We start from the raw sequence: 25,048 nt of genomic DNA, 5'->3' as shown, positions 1-25,048 counted from the left end.
GACAGCGGTCGCTCACAGCGCCCAGAGCCGAGCTGCGGAGGAGAGGTAGGGGAGCTCACTCCGCCATTAGAAATGAGTCTGTCTGCGTTTGTGATCGTTTCTCTGTTTAATCTGAACCCTTTACTGTTTATTTAGGGCTCTAAATGAAAATGAGGGAGTAGACAGGGAGACCGAGCTGCCTGTAGGTAGGTTGATTATGTGCTTTTTGATGATATTATGTCCCATAATTTCTCTACTTTTATTTATGTCCCTTTATTATTATTAATAATACATTGACATTAAAAACTACTTCAGGATCTTTCTAGTGGTTTATCATCCAGGTTAGTATCTGTGCTCTGTGAATAGAGGTCATAAACAGTGAACAGGGAGGTGGGACCTGGTGAACCAGTCCACACAGTTTAAGATATCTTAATCAATACTGAAAAGCTTGCAATTAGTGTCTGCAAAATAGAGCTGGGCAGTGTAACGATACTTTATCGTATCGTGATGAGTGTTGTTATTGTGATACACACTGTGCTTTTTTAGGCATATCAAGAATATGATCAGTGCTTAATAAACACTGAACTATATATATAGTTTATTTAGTTATATATATATATATATATATATATATATATATATATATATATATATATATAGTTTATATGTAGTATATTTATTCATGTAAACATAATTTATATATATATATATATATAATTTATATATTTATAATTTTTTTTCTTCTCTTAGTTAACAACGTCCAGCTAGTCTGCATATTAATATATATAGTAGTTGTCACTTTGCAGTAAAGGTATATATATAGTATATTGTGTATATATAGTTAACAACGTCCAGCTAGTCTGCATATTAATATATATAGTAGTTGTCACTTTGCAGTAAAGGTATATATATATATATATATATATATATATATATATATATATATATATATATATATATAGTATATTGTGTGTATATATAGTTAACAACGTACAGCTAGTCTGTTGCAGAATAAGTTAATGTAAACTATTTATGATTGACAACCTCATCCATATATACACAGCACCTAATCCCTTCTGCTGCAGACGAGGTGACACCACTGGAGATGTGTTAAATGATTGGCCGCTGTCACAGCGATGTCGTTGAATCATGGCTGCTCTGGGGTGTGTGTGTTCAGGTTGTGTTATAGAGAACAGGGTGTTCCTGGGCTGGGAGGATGGCAGAAAACGAGCCATGGCTGCAGTCAGACGCTCCAGCTCCCCAGGACTACTGGCTGAAGAGGTGGCTGGCGCTTTGCTGTGGGCCCCGGCCCATTAGCAGAGATGGTGCGAATCTAGCGCACAACCGTGACCACTTCAGCTTCGCGACCAGGAGGCGGCTCGCCGTGGCTCTCCTCGTCGCCCTGGCGCTGGTTATCATGGGGCTTCTTCTGCTCTGGAACTACCAGTGCATTATGGTCTGGCACCTGTGCCGTGAGGACGGAGATTACTCAGGCCTGCCCACGTTTGGAGACGGATGAGGTGCGCTGAAGACACTGGCAATAGGAGTAAATGACATATTGCTCACTTTATAGAATGTAGAGAGGCGCTCTTAGGCTGAATTATGATAAAAGCAGACACGGAATGAAGGATCAAGGTGTGGCTGCTTGAAAATAGTGGACAATAGTGATGAAGTTCGATATCGCAATATATTATTTATCAAAAATAATCATAATATCGAGTGATATTTAAGGTAGTGTTCCTGAGTGCTGCTTAGGGCATGTCTTTCACTGCTGATATAGCCCTTTTTGGCTGTTAATGTACATCTTCTTCTGTTAAAATGACACCAGATGGATTCTTCCACAGTGCTGTGAACGTTAACCAGGCAGATGGCACACTGAAAGCACATTTCCAGAAAGTAAACTCCCTGTTTATTTAATTTGGATATATTTCGAGCTGCTCAGATCAGTCTGAAGGGTCAGGTAATTGACACACAGTTAGCTGAGCGCTATAAGCTCCTGGGACAAAAATATTAAATGCACCGTTCCTCTTTTTTTATAATCCTTGGTTATGCTTCCCCTGGAGTTAAGAAAAAGAGCACCTATGCTGTCTCAAGGATACCTCAGTCTCCTGAGAGAGTTCCTGTCCAGTTTAGCCCACTGCTCCACCTGGCACACCACTGTAAAGAATAATAGGGCTATGCTGTAGGGTGTAGAAGTCCACATCTGTTGAACTGTGGATTAACAATGGACGTGTACAAGGCCAGACAAAAGGGCTGAGCACTAAAACAGTCCTGAGACTCCTAAAACAGTCCCTCTTAAAGGGACATAAATGTGTATGGCATGTTTTAAAGGATTGGGTATGGGCTATTTTAATCCTAAAACAGTACAGAGTCTCTTAAAGGAACATAAATGTGTATAAACACTCCCTAAATTACCATGTCATCTAGGGACGTCCCAATCGAGGCCGATCCAGGCATGTTTTAAAGGATTGGGTATGGGCTATTTTAATCCTAATCCAGTCCCGAGTCTTTGTTTTAACCACAGCGTTCAGAGCGCCATCTGGTGTCCTCAAGGCGCCATTAACGGACATTATAGTCTGGCCGGCTGCAGCAATATGGACGTTCTCAGAAGGTAAATGAAAGACTTGAGAGTCTTAAAAACCCATTTATTTAAAATATCCAGGGAAATTCAGTGATATGATAGAGGCCCATTCAGGCAGGAGGATGCATAGCCCAACTATCTGAAAAGCAATGATGCATGTGGTCCATTTTTTGTGCGGCGAGCTCATTGTGCATATAATATGTATTGTAACATCACCAAAAATATATCACTAATGTTGAAGAAAAAAAAAAAAACAGGGTATAGACCAGTGGTCTTCAGTCCTGGGGAGCTGCCTTCCCACAGATATTTGGAATGAACCTTAATCCAGCCCATCTCCTCCATCTGATTACTGCCTTCTGAAGTTCTTGGTTGGCTGAATCAGTGATGCTGCATTTTGGGCTGGAGACCACCGGTGTAGATCAAACATCACCCAGCACTACTTGAAAGCTTTAATGATGCTGCAGCACTTTACTGACTCAGTAATGGCAATAAGTTACTCATGGTTACTGAGTTGGAGGCCATTCGGGCCTTCTATGAATCTTACTGTGCCTCAGGTTTGCCTTTACTACGTGCCTTGTGTTAGAAGATAGACCTTCATGCACTGATTCAAAGTCACAATATATATATATGATAGAAATATATAATAGAAATATTTATCCTTGTGTTGTAATGTGGTAATGGATACAGGAGGATGTCCCTTGCTGAAATTCTGCAATGGCTACGTATATGCGAGCCCTGCTGTCGGCAGTGCAGTGATACAAATGAATGAAGTCTGTGTAATGGCTCTGGATTTGTGTTTACAGTAATGATCATTAAAGTGCACCACAAAGCGGAGGTGTTGACCCCGGATGTCTGTGTAGTTATTAACACTATCATGTACAGCAGCCTACAGTGATTGTATTTGGTGCAATTAGACTGTTAAGCACAAAAGTCTGGACACCCCTGTCCAGTTATTTAGTTCAAAGTTGTATTTGTCACATACGTAGTAATACACAGATCAGCTAGCAGTGAAATGCTTCGATAACTGTCTACTGGAAAGAATATGAGGTAGAATTTCGTCAAATAAAAAAATCGGCGTATATAGAAATATATGTACAGAGATAATATCAAATATATTAGAATAAAAATAACAATATATACAATACATTTACACAAAACACCAAAATAAATGTGCAGTGCAGGTTTTTTTTAAAATATATTTAATAGATTTAAATTACATATTTATTTAATTTAATTACTTTATTTCTTTATTTTTTATTTTATATATATATATATATATATATTACTAGGCATTTTATTCCAGGCATTTCATCAAACAAAGCTGAGTTAGCTGAATCTGCAGACTATGAATGGCATAAAGTCTCAACAGCAATGTGAAAGACTAGTGGAGAGCCGGCCAAGATGAGAGCTGTGATTGGCCGTCGAGGTTATTATTTCACCATAGTGATTTCTGAATGCTCTCAAAGTTCAGATATTAGCACTGTGATTAAATCTGAATAATAACTTCTTTTATTATAATTATTATAATAATAATTTCTCTGCATTATTTGAGCAGCTGTTTTTTAAGCAGTTGTCATTTCTGCAAATTAATAAATGCTCTAAATAGTAAATATTTTTATTTAGAATTTAGAGGAAATGTTGTCCATGGTTTATGAAATACAACGTAAATGTTAATTTACCTTAAACACACTGCCTATAAATACTAAAACCAGAGAAACTGATCATGTAGGATGGGCTCTACATTTTTAACAGAGCTGTATGTATCTATATACACTTTAACACAAATTAATCATCTTACCAAGTTTATCCCCAACGTCCTCCTCTAGGTCACTCTCTTTGCAGAGCCTGGTAAAATATTACCATTAGCCTCTAAGGCTAATGTTAGCAGCAGATCCTTTAAGTCCTATAAGTTGTGAGGTGGGGCCTCCATTAGTGTCAGTGAGGCCTGGGCGCCCATTACCTATGTTGCTGTTTCATCAGTTCTGGTAGGTACTGACCACTGCATACCAGGAACACCCCTTCTACGACCTTATTGCCATTCTGGAGATGCTCTGACCCAGCCTTAGGCTTACTCTTTCCTGCTTCAACACCTTCATCACCTTCAAGAACTGACTGTTCACTTACTGCCTAACATATCCACCCTCTTGACAGATGGAGCCACTGGATCCAGATCATTAATGTTCTTCACTTCAGTGTCAGTCAGTGGTGTTAATGTTATGGCAGATTGGTGAATATGTAGACATATGTAGTCATTTAGGACCATGAAAACTGGTTCACTGACGCATGCTAGGGCAACAACATGAGTCCACAATTGAGCCCACATGGCACCTATGGGCATAACAAACATGTGTACACCATATAGAACCATAGTGCAGGTACAACACACAGCATAACCATGGAAACCCCTCACCTTTCAGCAGCCTAATGTGCTGCCACTATGGCCCGGGGGTTGGAGGTCGAATCCCAAGCCACTCCCTTTTGCCATCGGCAGCCGGAGTCTGAGAGGGCACAATTGCCCGTGCCCTCTCCGGGTGTTGGCCGGGACAGGCGTCTGGAGCTGCGGACCTGGCTCTTTCCTCCAAGTGCGTCGGATGCCTGGCTATGCCACACTGGGGGCAGTCTTTACCCTCCTAGTGTCGGGAGCGTTGCTAGTGCTAGAGGGAGGTACAAACGAACCAGTGGGTGAAATTAATTGTGAGAAAAGGGGAAAATTGGCCTACAGCCGTGGTCTACAAACTCCACCCTACGTCACTTTACTGGCCTCACAGTATCGTATTGACTATATATGGAGTCTGAATTAATATGTTAATAAATCATTTATTTATAGTTACATGAATAATTACACTTACTATAATCAACGCAACCACTTTCCACTTTTAAAAGCAGCCTCTGGACAGGTCAGCACAAAGGAAAACAGGCCAGGGGAGGCCGGACGGCTCAGGTTTGGAGTGGACACCTCAGTATTCAGAGGAATCGTCTTTGTCACTTTTGCTTCTGACTGGAGGCAGTGAAAATCAAGACGGCTGGATACGGCAGGCAGCGGACAACGCTACCTAACTGCCAGCGACAAACAAGGGTGCCTTAGACTTCAGGTGGAGCCTAAGCATAGCTGTGCGCTCTGGTACAATAGGGGCACATTTGTTCCCACACAAAGGATAGATAATCCTAGGACATTTCACAGGCTGGTTCATGCCTCTGCCAGATTGTAATCAAACAATCAAACCAGGAAAGGACCTTCAGAATTTAAGATGAAGAATTTACACTCGGCCCATCCCGTGTTTAAGGCAAACAGGCTTTATTTGTTATAGCAGTCTATTGTACGCATTGAAACTGCAGATCCTTTTTTTTAGCGTTTGCTCTTCTGGCAAAGGTTTACTTTATTATGAGTGATGGTGATTTACAGATTTGACATATATATATATATATATATATATATATATATATATATAGACTTAAGAAAAAAAAACATTAAGTGGTCTCTTCATTAAAAGAAAAAAACAACAACAAAAAAACAAAACAAAACAAAACAAACAAACAAACAAACAAACAAAAAATATATATATATATCTTTTATATATATTTAAATGAAGAGACCGCTTAATATTTTTTTCTTAAGTCTGGCAGATGTTGTATTCCAGGCATTTCATCAAATAAAGCTGAGTTAGCTGAATTTACAGACTATGAATGGCATAAAGTCCCAACAGCAATGTGAAAGACTAGTGGAGAGCCGGCTGAGACATGAGAGCTGTGATTGGCCGTCGAGGTTATTATTTCACCATAGTGATTTCTGAATGCTCTCAAAGTTCAGATATTAATACTGTGATTAAATCTGAATAATAACTTCTTTATATTATAATTATGATAATAATTTCTTTGCATTATTTGAGCAGCTGTTTTTGAGCCATTGTCATTTCTGCCAATAAATAAATGCTCTAAATAGCATTTTTTTTTTTTGGAATTTAGGAGAAATGTTGTCCATGGTTTATGAAATAACACAAATGTTAATTTCCCTTCAACACACTGCCTATAAATAGTAATGTTTGTATATTATATTTTTGGTTTAATTCATTGTACTTTGTAGAAATGTAAAGACCTTAAGTTTTCCATCGAATTTAAATGATTTTTCTGCATATTTCAGGACTAAGATATAAAGTAATTCAAAGTGGGGTATGGCCTGACATTGTAGAGAAAAGGTGTCGTCCAGACCAGAAGAACACAAATATAGGCACTTTATTAACTATCCAAACCCACTGAACCTACTCGTGTCTTCTGCGTTTTACATAGAGAGTTGATGATGGGAAAATAGTGGTACTAATCCGGGGACCTCTTTGATTGTAAAATTGAAGATTGAAGGTTGAATATACTTGATATCATCTCAGTAAGTCGAGACAAGCAGCTAAGATGAGTCCATTTGTGAAGTTTGGCCTGAAAAAAATCGAGAGTGAACTCAAGGTGAAGTAAATGTGAGATTGCTAGTCCAAAAAGGGACAAATGAGAATAATCTTTAAGAATAATCTAAAGAAGTAAGAAGTAAAGTCTAAAAAGTGATCAGTATTTCTTTAGCATTCAGTCAAATTTCAGGATACATTTTACAAATGTTCCACACTTACAGTGTCACAACTTCAGGCTATAGCTGTGCTACATGTGTCCATTTTAAGTAACTATCCATGCCAGTTTTATTTAAACCTGTAAATTGAGATTTTGATGTGTAATTGTGGAAATGAGTTTGGTGACAGTTCATCTCCAGTGTTTGTTAGCAACATTAGCCTAGCATCTCCCCTTGTATGATCCCAAACATTTCTTGGCTGATTGACTACATCTGGGATCAGTAATCAATTAAGCTAATAGATTTTTTTGCTGAACTAGTCATTTAAGGTGGAAGTCCTTTAAGAATGAATAAGAAGACAACCTCAGCTGAACCAGGAACTATCATCTTTTGCCCTATCAGGGACAGGATCTCACTTTTACAGGTTCTCTCTTTGTAAGTGATAAAGAACTGAAGATATAAGGCAATGGGAGAGAGCAATGGTTGCTAAATGCAAAAATAACACAGTTGGGGGTTTGGGGGATTGGCCTGCAATGGCAGCACTCTCAGGAAACAGCAAATTAATTCTCTTCAAAAACGTTTTTTAAATATTATTTTCCACCTAAATAGATAAACCCAGGCCCAACCATGGCCTCAAAAGATGTGGCTATTTGGAGGTTAACCACAACACAGTACACTTCATCACACCACCCACCACCAAACTGCAAACTCAGCCCAGCACAGTGTGTTATCCCATATGAAAATCTGATATATGGACATTTATCAAACATAATCGGCAATATTTCAAAATATTCGGTGTGTACAATACATATGTATTGTATACAGTTTTGTAGGTTACATGTAGTGGACGCATACATAATGTATGTATCATGCATGTATTTCTGATTGGGAGGGAAAATATATTTATGTAATATATCGTTGCTGTAGGTTTCTTTATTTTTTGCTGTTTTTCAGTTTTTACATTGTGTTAGATTCATTTTATGATGAATGGACCAATAGAAATGTTCCAAAATGATTTAGAATAAAATCATTTTACAATGACTTCCATTGAAAGTCATGAAGATTTTTTCTTCTTTTGTAAAGTTGCCTTTTTGGAGATACAAGGTTTTTGTATGACAAGACCGTCACCGTTTTGCTGTTTAGTTAAGAAGTTAAATGTAATAAAGTTAAGAAGATTGTTTCCCCATTGTTAAGTGTGTCATAGATATATAGCTGAAATATATACCCCATATTTGAAAACATGAAATTTGAAATTTGTTGGCATATATGTCATATATATTTTAATATGTGACAAATATATGTTCAATATAGAATATGAAACCCCTAATACACACATACTCTCCATATTTACTATGGAGACTATATGCATACTATATGCTTACTATATGCAAAAACCTTGTATCTCTAATTGAGTTTTTTTTTTCACTTTTTTTTAGATTGTATCAGAATTTCATGTCGAAGGGACCAATAGAAATGCTCCAAAATTAGATGGAATATAATCTTTATACAATATGTGTGATTTTTTATTAAGTGTGTGTTCTACATTTATGTTTGTATGTATTGCTATATATATGTGAAATATATGACCTATATTTGAAAACAACTAACTTCAGATATGTTGACATAGTTAAGAGATATAAGCCAATTCTGTAAATCACTGTTGTCACACAAAAACCTTGTATCTCCATTTTCACTGTTTTTCACTTTTTGCCATAATGTGAATCTAGCACCACAAGAGCCTTGTCTCTCAATTTTCTCATGTTTCACCTTTTGTGTTATACATTTATATTTGTATACATTGCTATATATGGCTACAATATATGTGTCATATTTGAAAACGGCCAATTTCAGACATGTTGGCATATATGTCATCTATATTTAAAGATGTGACAAATATGTATGATACGTATAGTCACTGTCCCGCAAAAGCCTTGTATCTCTGTTTAGTTAAGAAGTTAATCGCTGTTTCGTTAAGAAGTTAAGACGCTCCAGAATGACTTGAACTAAAATATTTTTACATTGACTTTCATTAATCATATCATTTTTTATTAATCATATACTTTTTTATTAATTATATATTTTTTTCATTAAATATATATGTGTTTATTAATCATATTATTTGTCATGAATCATATACTTTTTCATTAATTATATATATATTTTATTAATCATAATATTTTTCATGAATCATATACTTTTCATGAATCATATTATTTTTCATTAATCATATTCTTTTTCATTAATTATATATTTTGTATTAATCATAAACTTTTTTCATTAAATATATATTTGTTTATTAATCATATTATTTTTCATTAATCATATACTTTTTCATTAATTTTATATATATATATTTATTAATCATATTATTTTTCATTAATTATATATTTTTTATTAAATCATATACTTTTTCATGAATCATATACTTTTTATTATTTTTCATTAATCATATACTTTTTATTATTTTTCATTAATTATATACTTTTTCATTAATTATATTATTTTTATGAATCATATACTTTTTTTTATTTTTATTTTTCATTAATCATATACTTTTTCATTAATGATATACTTTTGTATTATTTTTCCATAATCATATACTTTTTTCATAACAATATTCTAACATATGTGAAATCTATGTACTGCCCTATATCAGATTTCCGTACAGGATTGCTCTGCAGGTAAGCAGGTAACCGTTCCACCATTCTCTGGCACTGTGCTCACTCGTCTAAGGTAACTCAGAACAACAAGTCCTCTAACAGCTCTGCTCTCACCACTCCCTGTTTCTCTCGGCCTCTCTGTGCAGCAGCTTAGCCAAGGGAGGCCCAGGATTAGATGCAAATCATCTCAAATGCAAATGTTAAAGTCGAACATTTATACATTTACTGAGATAAAAGCAAGACATTGCCGGAGGTTCAAGCTCAAGTCGTCTTGTCTCGTATAGTAGGTCCTACACAATACAGCTTACGGACCTCAGGTTGGGGACGTACACTGTGATAGTGAGTGCACAGTCATCACTGTGCACTGAGACAGTTTACATTCAGACCGGTTTGCCTCCACGTTCGAGCACTGGAGACTTTACTGCCTGCAGTGTTTCTTTTTTTTTTCCTTTGCAATCCAAGAGGCAAGTGAGTACAGTTACTGGGAGGTGGTGTGTTGTCCAGCTCTGAGAGCAGATCAGCATTAGGCTTGGGGATAGAGGCGCAGACACACAGAATGGATCCAAAATGGCTTAAAACGCTGATCCCGCTCGCGCTGCTGGTCTTCGCTGTGGTTGCTCTCCTCCTGCTCACTGTCCCTGTGGAGGAGATGAAGGAGCCTCCTGAATACATGGTAAAACAGAACCTCTTGCCTTCTTTGCCATCTTTTCATATTCAAATTAGATAGAGGTGAGATGAAGAAGAGTAGACTCAGGCAGAAGTGGTAAAGTGCTGTGACTGCAATGAAATGAGTTAAATCAAAGGTGGCATCAAAAAACCTGAAGAACATCGGAGGAACTGAAGCGTGCTGTTTCTTCAATCATTGAGAAAACTTTAAAGTAAACATTTATTAAGGATAACTGGATGCTTTAAGATTTTTGACATAGCTGCACTGCACTTAGCTGCACTGGTCATCATTTTTAAGCAGATGTATTTGTTTAACCCGTTAACTCGACCAACAGATTGGCTTGTTTAATAATTCAGATTATTTTCTTATTAAGGTTGTTATCCTGAAAGTTTCTGTAGTTCTCCTGTTGATTTTGTGTTTGTTGTACAAAAATGATTCTATCTGCATACCAAGAAATCCCAATTTCAAGATTCAAGAGTTTATTGAGAGATGTGCACAGCAGAAACAAGCAGTTACATTGTACAATTAAATAAATTCTTATAAATATGAATATAAAAAGAGAGAAACAAAATAAGTATAATAAATATATATACACTATATATATATATATATATATATATATATATATATATATATATATATATATATATATATAGTGTATATATATACACACACTAAGTACACAAAAGTAACGCTAAGTTAAAAAAACACTAGTAAGAAAAGATGTAAGTAAAGAAAAGTTAGTAAGTAAAGAAAGGTAAAGAGTACGGTACAGTATGGAAATTTGCAGTGAAAACAAAATCTTGAAGGTGGCAACAAGATGCATTTTTGCAAATTTTTTGGTTGCCCTTACTAAGCTTAATTGTATTTAGCCAACTTGAATTGTTGAAGTTGTGTCAATAAAATATTTTATATTAACCAAATACGTCCAGCTGGCGCTGTGCCAACCTGATGAATTTGGTCAATACTACAGTGTAACTGGCGTGTCATTTTTTGCATTGTGCCAGGTGCTCGAAAAGCCCAGGAAAGATCATTTCACTCACTTAGCTTTTGTTTATTTCATTTATTTCATTTATTTATTCAGTTATTTACTTCATATATTTCATTTATTCTAATCCTTAACTGACTAAAATGAATTGTCTGATACAAAAAACTGACAGTATGATAAGTGGCAATGCAAAAGTGAATGCTGGAACACGCAACCATATATATATATATATATATATATATATATCTCAGGCAGTTCTGTAGTTCACAATGTATCTGGTTGCTAAAGCTCTTGCACATGCCTACTAAGGCACACTGATGAACGCTATGTGGCCTCTAAGTCTGGCAAACCAGGGGCTTTTGAACAGTGTACAGTGTACAGTGTGTAGTCGTTCCCCCCCAGGCCACCACTGAAAGCTTTTTCTGTGGTACTGAGTGTGGCTACGCTGGCTGCATACTGCGGCGTTCACTCTTCACACTTCCCTATATGTATTACATGATTAAGTGCATATATATCATCTATATCGTATGTATTATATAATAGTACTTATTACTTAAATCTGCTGGCCTGACGTGCTTTTGCTTGCTCTTGCAAAGTCATTTGATTTGTCTGCAACTCAAAATCACCCCAAACTACACAGATATTACTATTGTTGAGCAGTATGGAAAGTGTTATTGTGTGAAACTGCATGGGGAACATTACAATCTCAGCCAGATAAGTGGGTTTTTCGCAGACCCCAGGCTTTTGAAGGGGGTAAATAATGGCTATTTAACCTTGTGCGTCATTTAATGGCACACTTTTCTTCGGCTTCTGTTTTGGCTGATCATTTTCCAGACAGCTGTGACTCAGAGGCAATTTCTCCTTTAGCATTTCTCCTCAAGTGGTTCCAGAAACGACTAAACCGTACCATTGTTTTGGTAATGGACATCCCTTTCTCACCATTGTGTCCCTTCCGTTGTTTATGCTAATGTTGAGGCCTACCTACTGCACCTTTTTGGATTCATATGCTCATCCATTTGCATATTTTTTCTTGTGAGATTCTAAAAGCTGTGAAGCAGCTGCTGTACTTTAACATCGACTGTGGTGAAAGCGACTTGTATACCTTGATGACGTTTTGGGGTTGTTGGAGTCGTCTTTACTCACCTTGTGGTTCTGCTGTGCTCTGCTCTGATCTTGGGCTGGACTTGCTAGGACATCCTGACCTGGCCGTGTTGGCAGTTAGCTGTGGCTGATTTCTAACAGTTCTTTCTAAACCCCTCTCCCAGACTCTTTTCAATCTCCACCCCTCTTTCTGAAGGCCTCAGAGAGCTCTCTGGGTCTGGCCATGATGGTGATCTTCTTCACCCCTCATTTCAACCATCAATCAAGATCAGACCAGACTAAACGTCTGAGGTTTAAATAATACTCCAGACTCCTCCAGAATAATCCTCTCCAACCATGTTCTGATCATCTGCAGCTATATGAAACCCAGGTAGGACAGCCATATTCACCATAAGTGTTGGACCTCTGCCTTTAACCCATCCATGCAATGAAGAGCACATATGCCTAGAGCAGCACCCAAGGAGCATGAAGGGCCTAGTTCAAAGTATCGAACCAACAACCCTGTCATCAATAGCTCAGTGCTCTAACCGCTGAGGCACCATTGCCCATACATACACACAATTTCATGAATGAATGAATGTACCCATAGACATGCATAGTGGGATATAGTACATATAGTACATACTGCACATAGATACTCACATATAAGATGTATGATATATATTACATATATAAACGTAATTATGTAATACATATGGGGTATACTACATATAGGTACTTACATATGTTAATACCTATGGTGCTTTTTGCATATATATATATATATATATATATATATATATATATATATATATATATATATATATATAGCTGTAGCTGCTAAATAATTCTGGGTAAATAGAACAATAGAAATGCTCTATTTCAAAAATCACTGTTTTGGAGACAGCAACGCAATATATGTGTGGACATATTGCATATTGTATTTACACATAATACACAACATTGTAAAAGCTTGTGTAGGTGTAATGTGTAAGGTGTCCTAATACTTTTGTCCATATATATATATATATATATATATATATATATATATATATATATATATATATATATACACACATATATATATATGGTTTGAACCCTGTAGCTGCTAAGTAATTGTGGGTGAATAGACCAATAGAAATGCTCTTTTTCTAAAGTCACTATTTTGGAGATACATGTTGTTCATTGGAAAGCGACACGATATATGTGTGGACATATTGCATGTGATGCATACTGCATGGGGGTACTTATACGTAATACACAACGTTGTAAAAGCTTGTGTAGGTGTAATGTGTAGGTGTCCTAATACTTTTGTCCATATATATGCAAAATGCATCATATGTTTTAAAGTATGTGGGTACATATATATATATATATAGTATCCCCATATGTATTGCATAACTAAGTGCATATATAAAGTCCATATGTTTATATTATATGTATTAGATAAGATTCAATTAGATTAGATTTAACTTTATTGTCATGGTGCAGAGTACAGGTACAAACCAATGAAATACAGCTAGCATCCAAAAAGTGCAAAATACAGTATTATTTACATAAAATGCAAAATAGAAATGACTATAACAATTTGGGGATTATAGTGCATGCAGTGGTATATAAAAATATATAGAGTAAATAGAATGCATGTATGCACAGAATGAGGGTTAAGGAGTGGTTTATAAAAATAGATTATAAATGACTATTCATATATACAGTTGAATTCTGCCCTGGTTGTTTCTACTATGAAAGGCAGGTGCATTGCGGAACTACGCTAATTTGGATATAAAGGATATAATGCGTCCATTTTCACCTTATATTAAAGGTATGCTTGTCATAGCTGGTCATAATGTATTGGCAATATGTTAAAACAGGTCTATTATAACTGTTTTAAGTTGCAGGTTATGTTATACTGCAAACTCATGTTTATTTAATCAATTATATAACTTGTTTTTCATGAGGTTGCGGTTGTGAAACCACTGGAATGTACGAGTGATAGTGGAAGGCTGTGCCTGGCGGGAGCGGTAATATTGTTCAAATAAATTGTACATTTTAAATCTTATCATAGTTTAGGACACTGATAAACACCAGCAACCTTTACAAAGAATAGATGAATAGTCTGCAGCTGCTGAGCCTACATGCTTATGTGATGCTGTAAACACATCTGTTACATTGGGCTGCTAAGGATAGGAAAGCCTTTGGGAGCAACATTGGCTCTGTAAGTCAGGGAATGGACAATGTCATGTAAATCAGCTGTAGCCTATGTTTCGCAATGACCATACATTTATAAATACCTCAGGGTTACATTTACATTTAAGGCATTTAGCAGACGCTCTTCTCCAGAGCAACTTACAAAAGTGCTTTGCTTTTTACCCAAGAAAAACCTCAGCTAGTTTAAATAGACTAAAACTCCTCTAATCTTAGACTCTACTAAACACAAGTCAATAAGGAGACCATAGTACTCTTCTCTTCGCCTGAGTACTCTCAGAAGAGGAGGGTCTTCAGTCTGGGTTTGAGGACAGGGAGCGTTGGACTCAGTGGTTCCACCACTTCGGTGCAGGACGGTTAAAAGTCTGGGCGCTCGTCTTCCGTGACCTGAAGCTGGAAGGGTTCTTGGTGCAGATCAGGCTTTTCACCATCGCCATCAAGTACGGAGGGGCTGGCTAGTCCGTTCTTGACTTTGTAGGCCAGAGTCAGGGGTTTGGATCTGATGCGGGTTACAGCAGCTACAGGAAGCTACAGTGAAGAGAGAACACAGCCGTGGAGTGACATGGCTGAACTTAGGAAGAACATCTGGAAAGCTACATAACTCAGTACACTTGTATATCCCTACAATGCAGCTCCTCCTTGCTGGTGTATGGACTATAGACCAGGGGTGTCAATCCTTATCCCACCTGTTTAATCAATTGGAGAGACCACAGCTAAGCTCTTCTTCTTCTGGTTGGCTGGAATGAAGTACCAACCATTTCTTTCCAGATATTCTTCTGTGCTTGGGGTCGCTGTCTTGCTGCATGAGCAAGTTAAGCTTCAGTTCCTGCACAATTACCCTGCCATTCTTTATAACTGTCTGGTACAATCCACAATTCATTGATCCATCAGTAATGCCAACCCTTTTCCTGGAACCTCAGCACCTAAGCAGCAATAAACCGCAATACTGCCGCCCCCATGCTTAACAGCTGGGACGAGGCTCTGTCCAAAGAACGTTATTCGGGCAGACCTCGAGGTTATCCGTGTGATCTTGAGCAAACGTGAGCAAACGAGGGCGGTAGAGTTCATTTTGGAGAGCAGTGGCCTCCTCTTTTCCTCACTATCCTGTCATGAACATCATTCTTGTTCAGTGTTTGCCCAATAGAAGAACCATTATTATTGACATTACTCAAGGCAAGAGAGGCCTGTAGGTCCCGGACGTCCCTTTGGGGCTCTTTGTGATTCCTGTATTTATACCTGCCGCGCCCTCGGAGTGACTTTTTGATGGATGAGCACTGCTTTGGGTAATAGTGGGGCTAGACTACCCTCTTTTGTATAGGATCTGCCTTCCAGTGGATTGGTGGAGGTGTTTCCCAGCCTGGTGAGTTTTCATAACTCATAAAAAGGAAAAAGAAATGTCTCAAATTTGTCTGATCCTGTAAAAATTAAGCTTAAAAGTCCAAAAAAATATATTTTTTTATTTTTATTTTTTAAATTCGGAATGTTCATATAATATAATTAAATATAATCTAATATAATTAAATACCACTCCAAAATTATTAAATATAATTTTAAAAAATGAAAGAATAAATGTAACAACAATGTGTCTAATCTAGTCTAATGACCTCGGGAAGCAGGACGGCCTACCTTTCTTGGTCTTAATAAGACTCTTCCTGACGATTCTACAAACAACAGTAATGTCATTTGTCCCATCTACTCTCTCTCTCTCTCTCTCTCTCTCTCTCTCTCTCTAGCTCTCAACCCTTTCTTCTCTCCAGAACAAAGTATCTGATGCAAAATCATCCAATCACATCAACAGGTTTTCTAATGGTTCGGTCCCCAGAAAGACTCATGGCTCTAATTTATGACCAAATCAACTATGAGAAGGACATTCCTTAACCGAGCAGAACTGCTTTGTGGCACGTACAGTACTACAGAGTGCCATTCCAGCTAGTTTAAGCACCCATTGCTGACACAGATGTTTAAATGCACACACACACATAGCTTGTCTAGCCCCTGTAGAGAAGAAGTTCTGGCAATAGATCAGGACTCTCTGGAGCAGATCAACATCAACCTATTGGCACCATGCTGCCTCCTATTGCCCCCCCAGCATTGAGCTGTGGAACAGTGAAGAACTGTGTTCTCTGGAATGATGGATGGTGGTGAAGCTCCATCCAGTACTTTTGGGTGGAGTTGGGGAATTTGGGATAAGGTGTGGTGGTGATCATCATCCAACATTCCTCACTAACAAGGCCTTCATCCTCCCTGGACAGTAGAGACGGTTATTCCAACAAAAGCAGGAGAAGCTCTTTTTAATACCATTGATTTCAGAAGAAACAATGAATGAGCAGGTGTCCCAATACTTTTGTCAATTTGTAGGTTTCAGCTTCAACCCAAATGACTTCTGAAGGCAGTAATTAGTTGGATCAGAGGTTTAGGGTTGAATCCAAAGTCTGCTGGAAGGGTTCTGCTGGAAGTTCTAGCGCCACCATAGGAGACTAGACCCTCACGGACCTTCTGTTCCCTCTTTGTCCTGCTGCAGTATGGGATAGTCATGGACGCAGGCTCCTCCCACACAACCATGTACATCTACAAATGGCTGGCCGACAAGCAGAACGGCACGGGCGTGGTCACCCAGCACGGAGAGTGTCAGGTCAAAGGTCAGAGGGAGTGCGATCTTCTTTTTTTTTGGTCTGAAATTTAAAAGTTACACATTTTTTAAATTTTATTTTGTATTTTAATTATTTGATAGAATTTGATTAAATTTGAAATGGAAATATGCAAAACAGTCCTTCTCACTTAACCCGCTAAAGGCAGTTCTGTCATATTAGATACATGTTTGACATTTTGAGATCTTCCGAAGACCAGAGAGATAATGAAATGATTGTATTATCTTAAATTATTATTAATTATATTACTGTGTTAATAATAATAATAATAATAATAATAATAATAATAATAATAATAATATAAAGTAATGCATGCACCAGAAAAATACATACAGATTTCCAAGTTTTTATTTATTAGAATACAATTTTAAACACAACTCAGAGAATCAGGGGTTAACACATTTTCGTTTGTTTATAAAACTTGCTGTAAGCAAAAAAATCTGGATGTATTCAAAATTATACAAAATAAAAGTCTTCATTGGTCAGAATGTCAAATAAACAGTTTTAAAGTATTCAAATTCTTTGGCAATTACTTCTGAGTTTTGAGTTTTTGTGTGATCTAAAATTTTACTTTCATACAAACCTCAAACCAACAGTCTCATTTTAAGCAGTACGGGCGCCGCGAATGCTGGACTTTTCATAAAAATCTGTATTGTGGTCTTCAGGACGGGGCATATCAAGCTATGCTGACCAGCAAGGTGGTGCGGGCAGCAGTCTGGAAGCTTGTCTGAAGCAGGCGGTGCAGGACATTCCCCAACCATGCCATCACCTCACCCCTGTGTATCTGGGAGCTACTGCTGGGATGAGACTTCTGAAGTATGTGTGAGTGTGTGTGTGTGTGTGTGTGTGTGTGTGTGTGTGTGTGTGTGTGTGTGTGTGTGAGAGAGAGAGAGGATTCTTCTCCCTTGTGAAGCATGGCTATGCTTTTGCCTCTGTTTTCAGCACGTCCAGCCCTGAGAAGTCGAAGCGGGTTCTTGAAGAAGTGGAAGAAACGATCAAATCCTTCCCGTTCAGCTTCAGAGGTGCAACCATACTGAGTGGTCAAGAGGAGGGAGTGTACGGCTGGGTCACAGTAAACTATCTCTTAGAAAATTTCATCAAGGTATCATATCACGTCTAACTTAACCCATCTTGTACCTCCATGTACTGGCCACTTTATTAGAAACACCTGCCTCAAACTTCCACTTACTGGCCACTTTATCAGAAACACCAACCTTGTATTGCTACTCACTGGCCGCTTTATTAGAAACACCAACCTTTTGTTGCTACTTATTGGCCACTTTATTAGAAACCTCAACCTTGTGTTGCTACTCATTGGCCACTTTATTAGAAACCCCAACCTTGTGTTGCTACTCACTGGCCACTTTATTAGAAACACCAACTTTTTGTTGCTACTTATTGGCCACTTTATTAGAAACCTCAACCTTGTGTTGCTACTCATTGGCCACTTTATTAGAAACCCCAACCTTGTGTTGCTACTCACTGGCCACTTTATTAGAAACACCAACCTTTTGTTGCTACTTATTGGCCACTTTATTAGAAACCTCAACCTTGTGTTGCTACTCATTGACCACTTTATTAGAAACCCCAACCTTGTGTTGCTACTCACTGGCCACTTTATTAGAAACCCCAACCTTGTGTTGCTACTCACTGGCCACTTTATTAGAAACACCAACCTTGTTCTTCCACTCATTGGCCACTTTATTAGAAACCCCTAACTTGTATTGCTACTCACTGGCCACTTTATTAGAAACCCCAACCTTGTGTTGCTACTCACTGGCCACTTTATTAGAAACCCCAACCTTTTGTTGCTACTCACTGGCCACTTTATTAGAAACCCCAACCTTGTGTTGCTACTCACTGGCCACTTTATTAGAAACACCAACCTTGTTCTTCCACTCATTGGCCACTTTATTAGAAACACCAACCTTGTTCTTCCACTCATTGGCCACTTTATTAGAAACACCAACCTTGTTCTTCCACTCACAGTCCACTTTATTAGAAACACCTGCCTCAAGCTTTGACTTACTGGCCAATATATTAGAAACACCTACTGTGTACGTCCATTCATTGGCCACTTTATTGGAAACACCTACCTTGTACTTCCACTCACTGGCCACTTTATTAGAAACACCTGCCTCAAACTTCCACTTACTGGCCAATATATTAGAAACACCTACTGTGTATTTCCACACACTGGCCACTTCATTGGAAACAACTACCTTCTATTGTTACTCACTGGCCACTTTATTAGAAACCCCTACCTTGTATTGCCACTCACTGGCCAATATATTAGAAACACCTACCGTGTAGCTCTACACATTGGTCAATATATTAGAAACACATAACTTGTACTTCCCCTCACTGGCCACTTTATTGGAAACACCTACTTTGTGTTGACACTCACTTGCCACTTTATTAGAAACACCTGCCTCAAACTTCCACCTACTGGCCAATATATTAGAAACACCTACTGTGTAGTTCCACACACTGGCCAATATATTAGAAACACCTACTGTGTAGTTCCACACACTGGCCAATATATTAGAAACAACTACTGTGTACGTCCACTCACTGGCCACTTTATTAGAAACCCCTACATTGTGCTTCTTCCACTCACTGGCCACTTTATTGGAAACCCCTACCTTGTACTTCCACGTTTGTTCAGTGCAGCCCTCTGGTGGCCGTTTGAAATACACACCTGCCTCTTCATCTCTTCAGTACAGTTTCGTGGGCCACTGGACGAACCCCAGCAGAAAGACAGTGGGGGCACTGGATTTAGGGGGGGCGTCCACTCAGATCACCTTTCTAACCCCGGATGAGGTGGAGGACAAGAAGGACCAGATGACTCTGCGTCTCTACGGACGGGACTACTCTCTTTACACCCACAGTTATCTGTGCTACGGAAAAGAGGAGTTCCTGCGGAGACTCCTGGCCCTCCTGATCACAGTACGGCGCCAGAATAGTCCAATTTAATATTAGTTTAATATCCACTATATCCACAATATCCAGTCTCCAGCCTTCATGCTCCCAGCTCCCCAGCTCCACCGTATCAGCTTGTGCTCACTCAGACTCTGGCTGCTGATGGCAAAGCGGCATAGCTCAGGAGCCGGCCTTAGTGGTTAGTGCAATAGACTACTCAGGTCTAATGCACTACGAGTTTGAGTCCCGAGTCATGCTGCATCGCCATCGGCAGGCAGAGTCAGCACAGTTGGTCATGCTCTGTCCAGGTGGGTAGATGGCGCTCTCTCTTAAAGTGATCACAGGCAACTGTTAGGTGGTGCGGTGGAGCTGAGGATGCCTTCTTCTGAGCGTGTCGGCTGCCAGGTGAGTTGGAAAAGAGGTGGCGGCTGGCGACTGACAGTACCAAATTTGGGAGAAAAAAGGAAAAATTCAACGAACACAATTGATTTGTATTATTATTATTATTATTATTAATAATAACAATAATAATATATGTATATATGTGTGTGTGTATTATATATTTGTATAATTATACTTACATAGAAATATATGTATTTTTAAAGAATATATTTATATATTAATTATAATATATCTATGCATATGTATATATATATATATATATATATATATATAAATGCATAAATGCATATATAAATTATATATATTTATATATTATATATAATATATAAATATATGTATAATATATACATATATTAGATATATATTATAATATATGTAAATATATAATTGATTGTGTTGGTATTGGGATAATTTAGTAATACTCTCTTTGATGTTTATGGTCTTGATCTTGGTCATGATGGTGGTCGCCCCCCAGTCTCAGGGCACCCCGAACACAGTGTATCATCCCTGCTACCCATCCGACCACAACGAGACACTGAAGCTGGAGCAAGTGTTTGAGTCACCGTGCACTAAATCCCAGCGCCCCCCGTCCTACAGGCCTCAGGCCTCAGTGACGCTTCAGGGCACAGGGGACTACCACCTCTGTCTGGGGAACATATCTGAGATCTTCTCCTGGCAGGACTGTCCGTTCTCCCACTGCTCCTTTGACCACGTCTTCCAGCCCAGCATCACAGGCAGCTTCATGGTACGTGGCTGTGAGGTATCAGCTGTAAAGCACAGTGCAGTGTGGGAAATAACTGACTGGAGTTAAATAGGGCATATATATGGTTTCAACAACAGTGATAATAATAATAATGATGATAATAATATTAATAATCATAATCATAATCATAATATTAATAATAATAATCATAATAATAATAATCATAATAATGAAATAATAATAATAATAATAACAATAAAGATAATTAAATAAATAAACATTACAAATGAGAAAAAGAAGAAGAAAAAATACATAAATAACTAGAATTAATAATGAAATAAATTATATAATTAAATAAATAGTTAATTAAGCATTAAAAGCAAAATACAACAATTAAACAATAAAAAAATAAAAATAAATAAAATATAAAATTAATAAAATAAATTAAAAAATAAAAATAAATAATTGTAACAATAAAAATAATTGCTGTTGCTGTTATTATTATTATTATTATTATTATTATTAATAATAATAATAATAATAATATTTTGTAATTATTATTATTCACATAGTTGAATTGACCATGTTAAATTGTTCCCACACTATAGAAAAGGTGCTTTAAATGGTTCTTTGAATGACAGAACCCCTTTTTGTTCTATAAAGAACCATGTTTGTAAAAGAGCCTTCACTGGAGAACACCGTCTGAAGCACCTTTATGTTTAAGAGTGTAGGTGTGAGGGACTGTGTGTGTGTAAGCCGCTGTGATGTGCTGGTGCTCTGTCCCGGGAGTATTCCTGCTTTGCATCCAGTGACCCAGACCAGGAAGAAATGGGAGAGAAGATAGACAGGTGGCTGGACGGTGAAGACTGTTGAATTTGTCCTTGTCTTTGTACTTTTACTGTCATTATTGGTCTTCACTCAAATTCTCCTGGATTCTCCTGGATTCTCCTGGATTCTCTGTTTATGTCTGTCCTTTCATGCGTTTCTCTTTCAGGCCTTCTCAGTCTTCTTCTTCACACACAGTTTTGTGCAGAGGAGCACAGGCATCACCATCAGCACCCCAAAACTGCTTCAGCAAGCTGCCCAGGCAGTGTGTAACATGACCATTACGGAGGTACAACTGTGTATTCCTTTATTTTTATATTGAAATGTATATATTTATTATTGTTTTCATTTTTATATTTTAAATATTGCATATTTTTAAGACAGAAAAAACATAGTTTGCACAACAATAAAAAAATCTAAAAAATAATTGGGTCTTTTTTATATTAATATAATAAATATATTAAATATTATTATAAATAATAAATTATATTTTAAAGATGATGGTCAGCACTGGTCCTGGTATTTCTAATGTATTTTATATTCTATATTAAATTAAGCATGCATTGGTCTGTGCCTCCCTTTGTCAGATGTCTGGCAGAGTGGACGACGAGAAGCTGTATCTGAGAGAGTACTGTGCACTTACTGTGTACATCCAGGTCCTCATGCTGAGGGGATACGGCTTCGATGAGCAGTCCCTCTCCAGAGTGAGCTTTCAGAAAAAGGTGAGCTCTGGTTCACAGGAATTATGAATGAATTAATCACTTCATAAATACAGACGTTCTATGCACCAACCCTTTCAACTACAGGCCATCTGTCTGTTGCCATCCTCTACCCAAGAGATGGTCCTGGAGGGGCAGATCTCTGTGCAGTGTGTTGGTTTTCCAGCTCCAGCACACCTGAGTTGCCTCAGTAGCTTACTGCCAGGTTTAGGAGGTGTGGCCTTTTCTGCTTTAGCCGTTCATCAGTGGACATCTTCTGGCCACAGACCCAGTCTTGGCTGGATATTTTTGGATGGTGGAGCTTTCCATGTGTCTAAAAACCCAACAACACACCAAAGACCACAGTGTGAAGGAAGCAGCTGAATCTGCAGGTGTATGGAAGCATACGGTCATACGGGTCTACCAGCAGTGGCAGAAATCCCAGTCTGCAGACAGACAGGGCCCACCGGCAGGCTTCTAGAAGTCAGCACAGGTCCTTGCATATGGACCATATGGTGGAGAGCAATACGCAAGAGGCCTTTGCTCACTATGGTTCCAGAATGAGGAGAATCTCCTGTAGGCGGGGATTTCTGCCACTGCTGGTAGACCCTTATGACCGTATGCTTCCATACACCTGCAGATTCAGCTACTTCCTTCACACTATGGTCTTTGGCCACGCCCAAATGCAATGACTCAGTATCACAATGCGATGCGTATCGCCAGGTTCTTTACTGAATTTTAACACACTAAAAAATTATAAATAAAACTAATATATATATTTAATGTGCTTATATTAATTACTTTTGCTCACAATACACAGAGAGGCAGTAGAGCAGGCTGATCAATTGTTCAGCAACAGATGAAGCTACAGCCTGTCTATATGTGTGTATATATACACCTGCAAAGTGGACCTATAGGGGCAGGGTTTCTATTAAAGTGGGCAGGAAGTGGGAAAAAAATCATAAGCTAGATAATGAATATAGGTAATACACCGTACCTTATCATCCTCAGTGTGTGTGATGTGTGTGTATGTGTATATGTGATGTGCCGCAGGCTGGGGATGCCTCTGTGGGCTGGGCCTTGGGCTACATGCTGAGTCTGAGCAATCTGCTGCCTCAGGAGAGCGAGAGGATGAGGAGAGGCCTGCAACCTTGGGCCTGGACCATCCTCCTGATCATCCAAATATGCCTAATGATCATCACAGTGATCTTCATGGCTCATCGCTACCGGACGAGGGAGTAATGCCTAGCAATGACCAGTAGGGGGCGGAATAGGATTGAGTTTGTGACCTCATCAGGGAAAAGGCCTGAAAATATGTCCCTGAAAAATGCTGCTCAGGAAGAGCTTCCCTGTAATGAAGTTGAATTAAAAATGTAAGAAATAAAAGATGACATTCAGGCTTTGTATTTTATCTGAAGCTAAAGAATAATACAAAATAAAAGTCCTTAAACATTAAAAATGTATTTAAATGCAAGAAAAGATTTTGTCATTTTGCTCCTGAACTCCCCCTACAGTTTGGGAGGTTAATTCACTATAGCATCACTGCTGTAAATACAAATCACACTCACATTGACAGCTGTAGACATGCATCCAGAAGCTTGATCTGAAGGAAGGTAGAGAAGCATGTGGGCTGAGGCGGTGTGACTCTATATGACTCTATGGGTTCTGCAGCGTTACACAGCAGCAGTTCTGGAGAGAGGTTCTCCTCCTGCAGCTCCTCCACCAAACCTCCATATAGTGCAGTAGCAGCAGTAGCAGCGTTCCGGCCCGGAGTGGGACTGACAGAGAGGCCATGGCCTAAATGTAAAGGAGTAGGCTTGGGACAGCTTGGTTAAATGCACTGGCAAAATTTTCCTCCTAACTGAACAGTTAGCATACCTGGTCGGCCACATTGTCAACACACTGGACTCTTAGGTAAGGGTGGGAGGGTGGGAAATTTGCTGTACCCATACCACAAGGCCTGTGGGTTGAACCCCCCTGCTGCACAAAGCTTACTGTGTTTACCTCATGTTTCTTCCCTGTTTAGGGTTCAGTGTATTTTAGAAATTACACCCCACCTCTTCCCCCACAGGCATAAGCACCGTCCCCTCACTGTTCCCCTGAAGGTTGTTTGCGGGACAGGAGCTAGCAGGAGCGACACTTTG

At 38.4% G+C, this 25,048-nt stretch overlaps 1 protein-coding gene and 1 long non-coding RNA gene across 2 annotated transcripts; both read left to right on the top strand.

The window, feature by feature from the left end:
- On the top strand, positions 1-2,394 carry LOC140539326 (uncharacterized). The gene is made up of 3 exons (XR_011977823.1): positions 1-45; positions 136-185; positions 1,157-2,394. It is a non-coding gene; the product is annotated as an uncharacterized lncRNA (long non-coding RNA).
- Positions 2,395-10,322: 7,928 nt separating this feature from the next.
- On the top strand, positions 10,323-24,156 carry entpd2b (ectonucleoside triphosphate diphosphohydrolase 2b). The gene is made up of 9 exons (XM_072662213.1): positions 10,323-10,439; positions 17,228-17,345; positions 18,020-18,170; positions 18,297-18,456; positions 20,076-20,303; positions 21,154-21,423; positions 22,376-22,495; positions 22,794-22,928; positions 23,958-24,156. Exons 1-9 carry the CDS (start codon positions 10,323-10,325, stop codon positions 24,144-24,146), a joined length of 1,488 nt encoding a protein of 495 aa, XP_072518314.1. The 3' UTR covers positions 24,147-24,156.
- Positions 24,157-25,048: the final 892 nt, after the last annotated feature.

Source organism: Salminus brasiliensis, chromosome 18, assembly GCF_030463535.1.
Source record: "Salminus brasiliensis chromosome 18, fSalBra1.hap2, whole genome shotgun sequence".
NCBI lineage: Eukaryota > Metazoa > Chordata > Actinopteri > Characiformes > Bryconidae > Salminus > Salminus brasiliensis.
The sequence above is the reverse complement of the archived record's forward strand: the minus strand, read 5'-3'. Positions and strand labels throughout refer to the sequence as shown.

Coding starts and splice junctions, on each gene's coding strand:
- entpd2b (XM_072662213.1), top strand. CDS start 10,323: ATGGATCCAAAATGGCTTAAAACGCTGATCCCGCTCGCGCTGCTGGTC. Junction 18,457..20,075: donor TCTTAGAAAATTTCATCAAG/GTATCATATCAC, acceptor TCATCTCTTCAG/TACAGTTTCGTGGGCCACTG. Junction 22,929..23,957: donor GAGTGAGCTTTCAGAAAAAG/GTGAGCTCTGGT, acceptor GATGTGCCGCAG/GCTGGGGATGCCTCTGTGGG.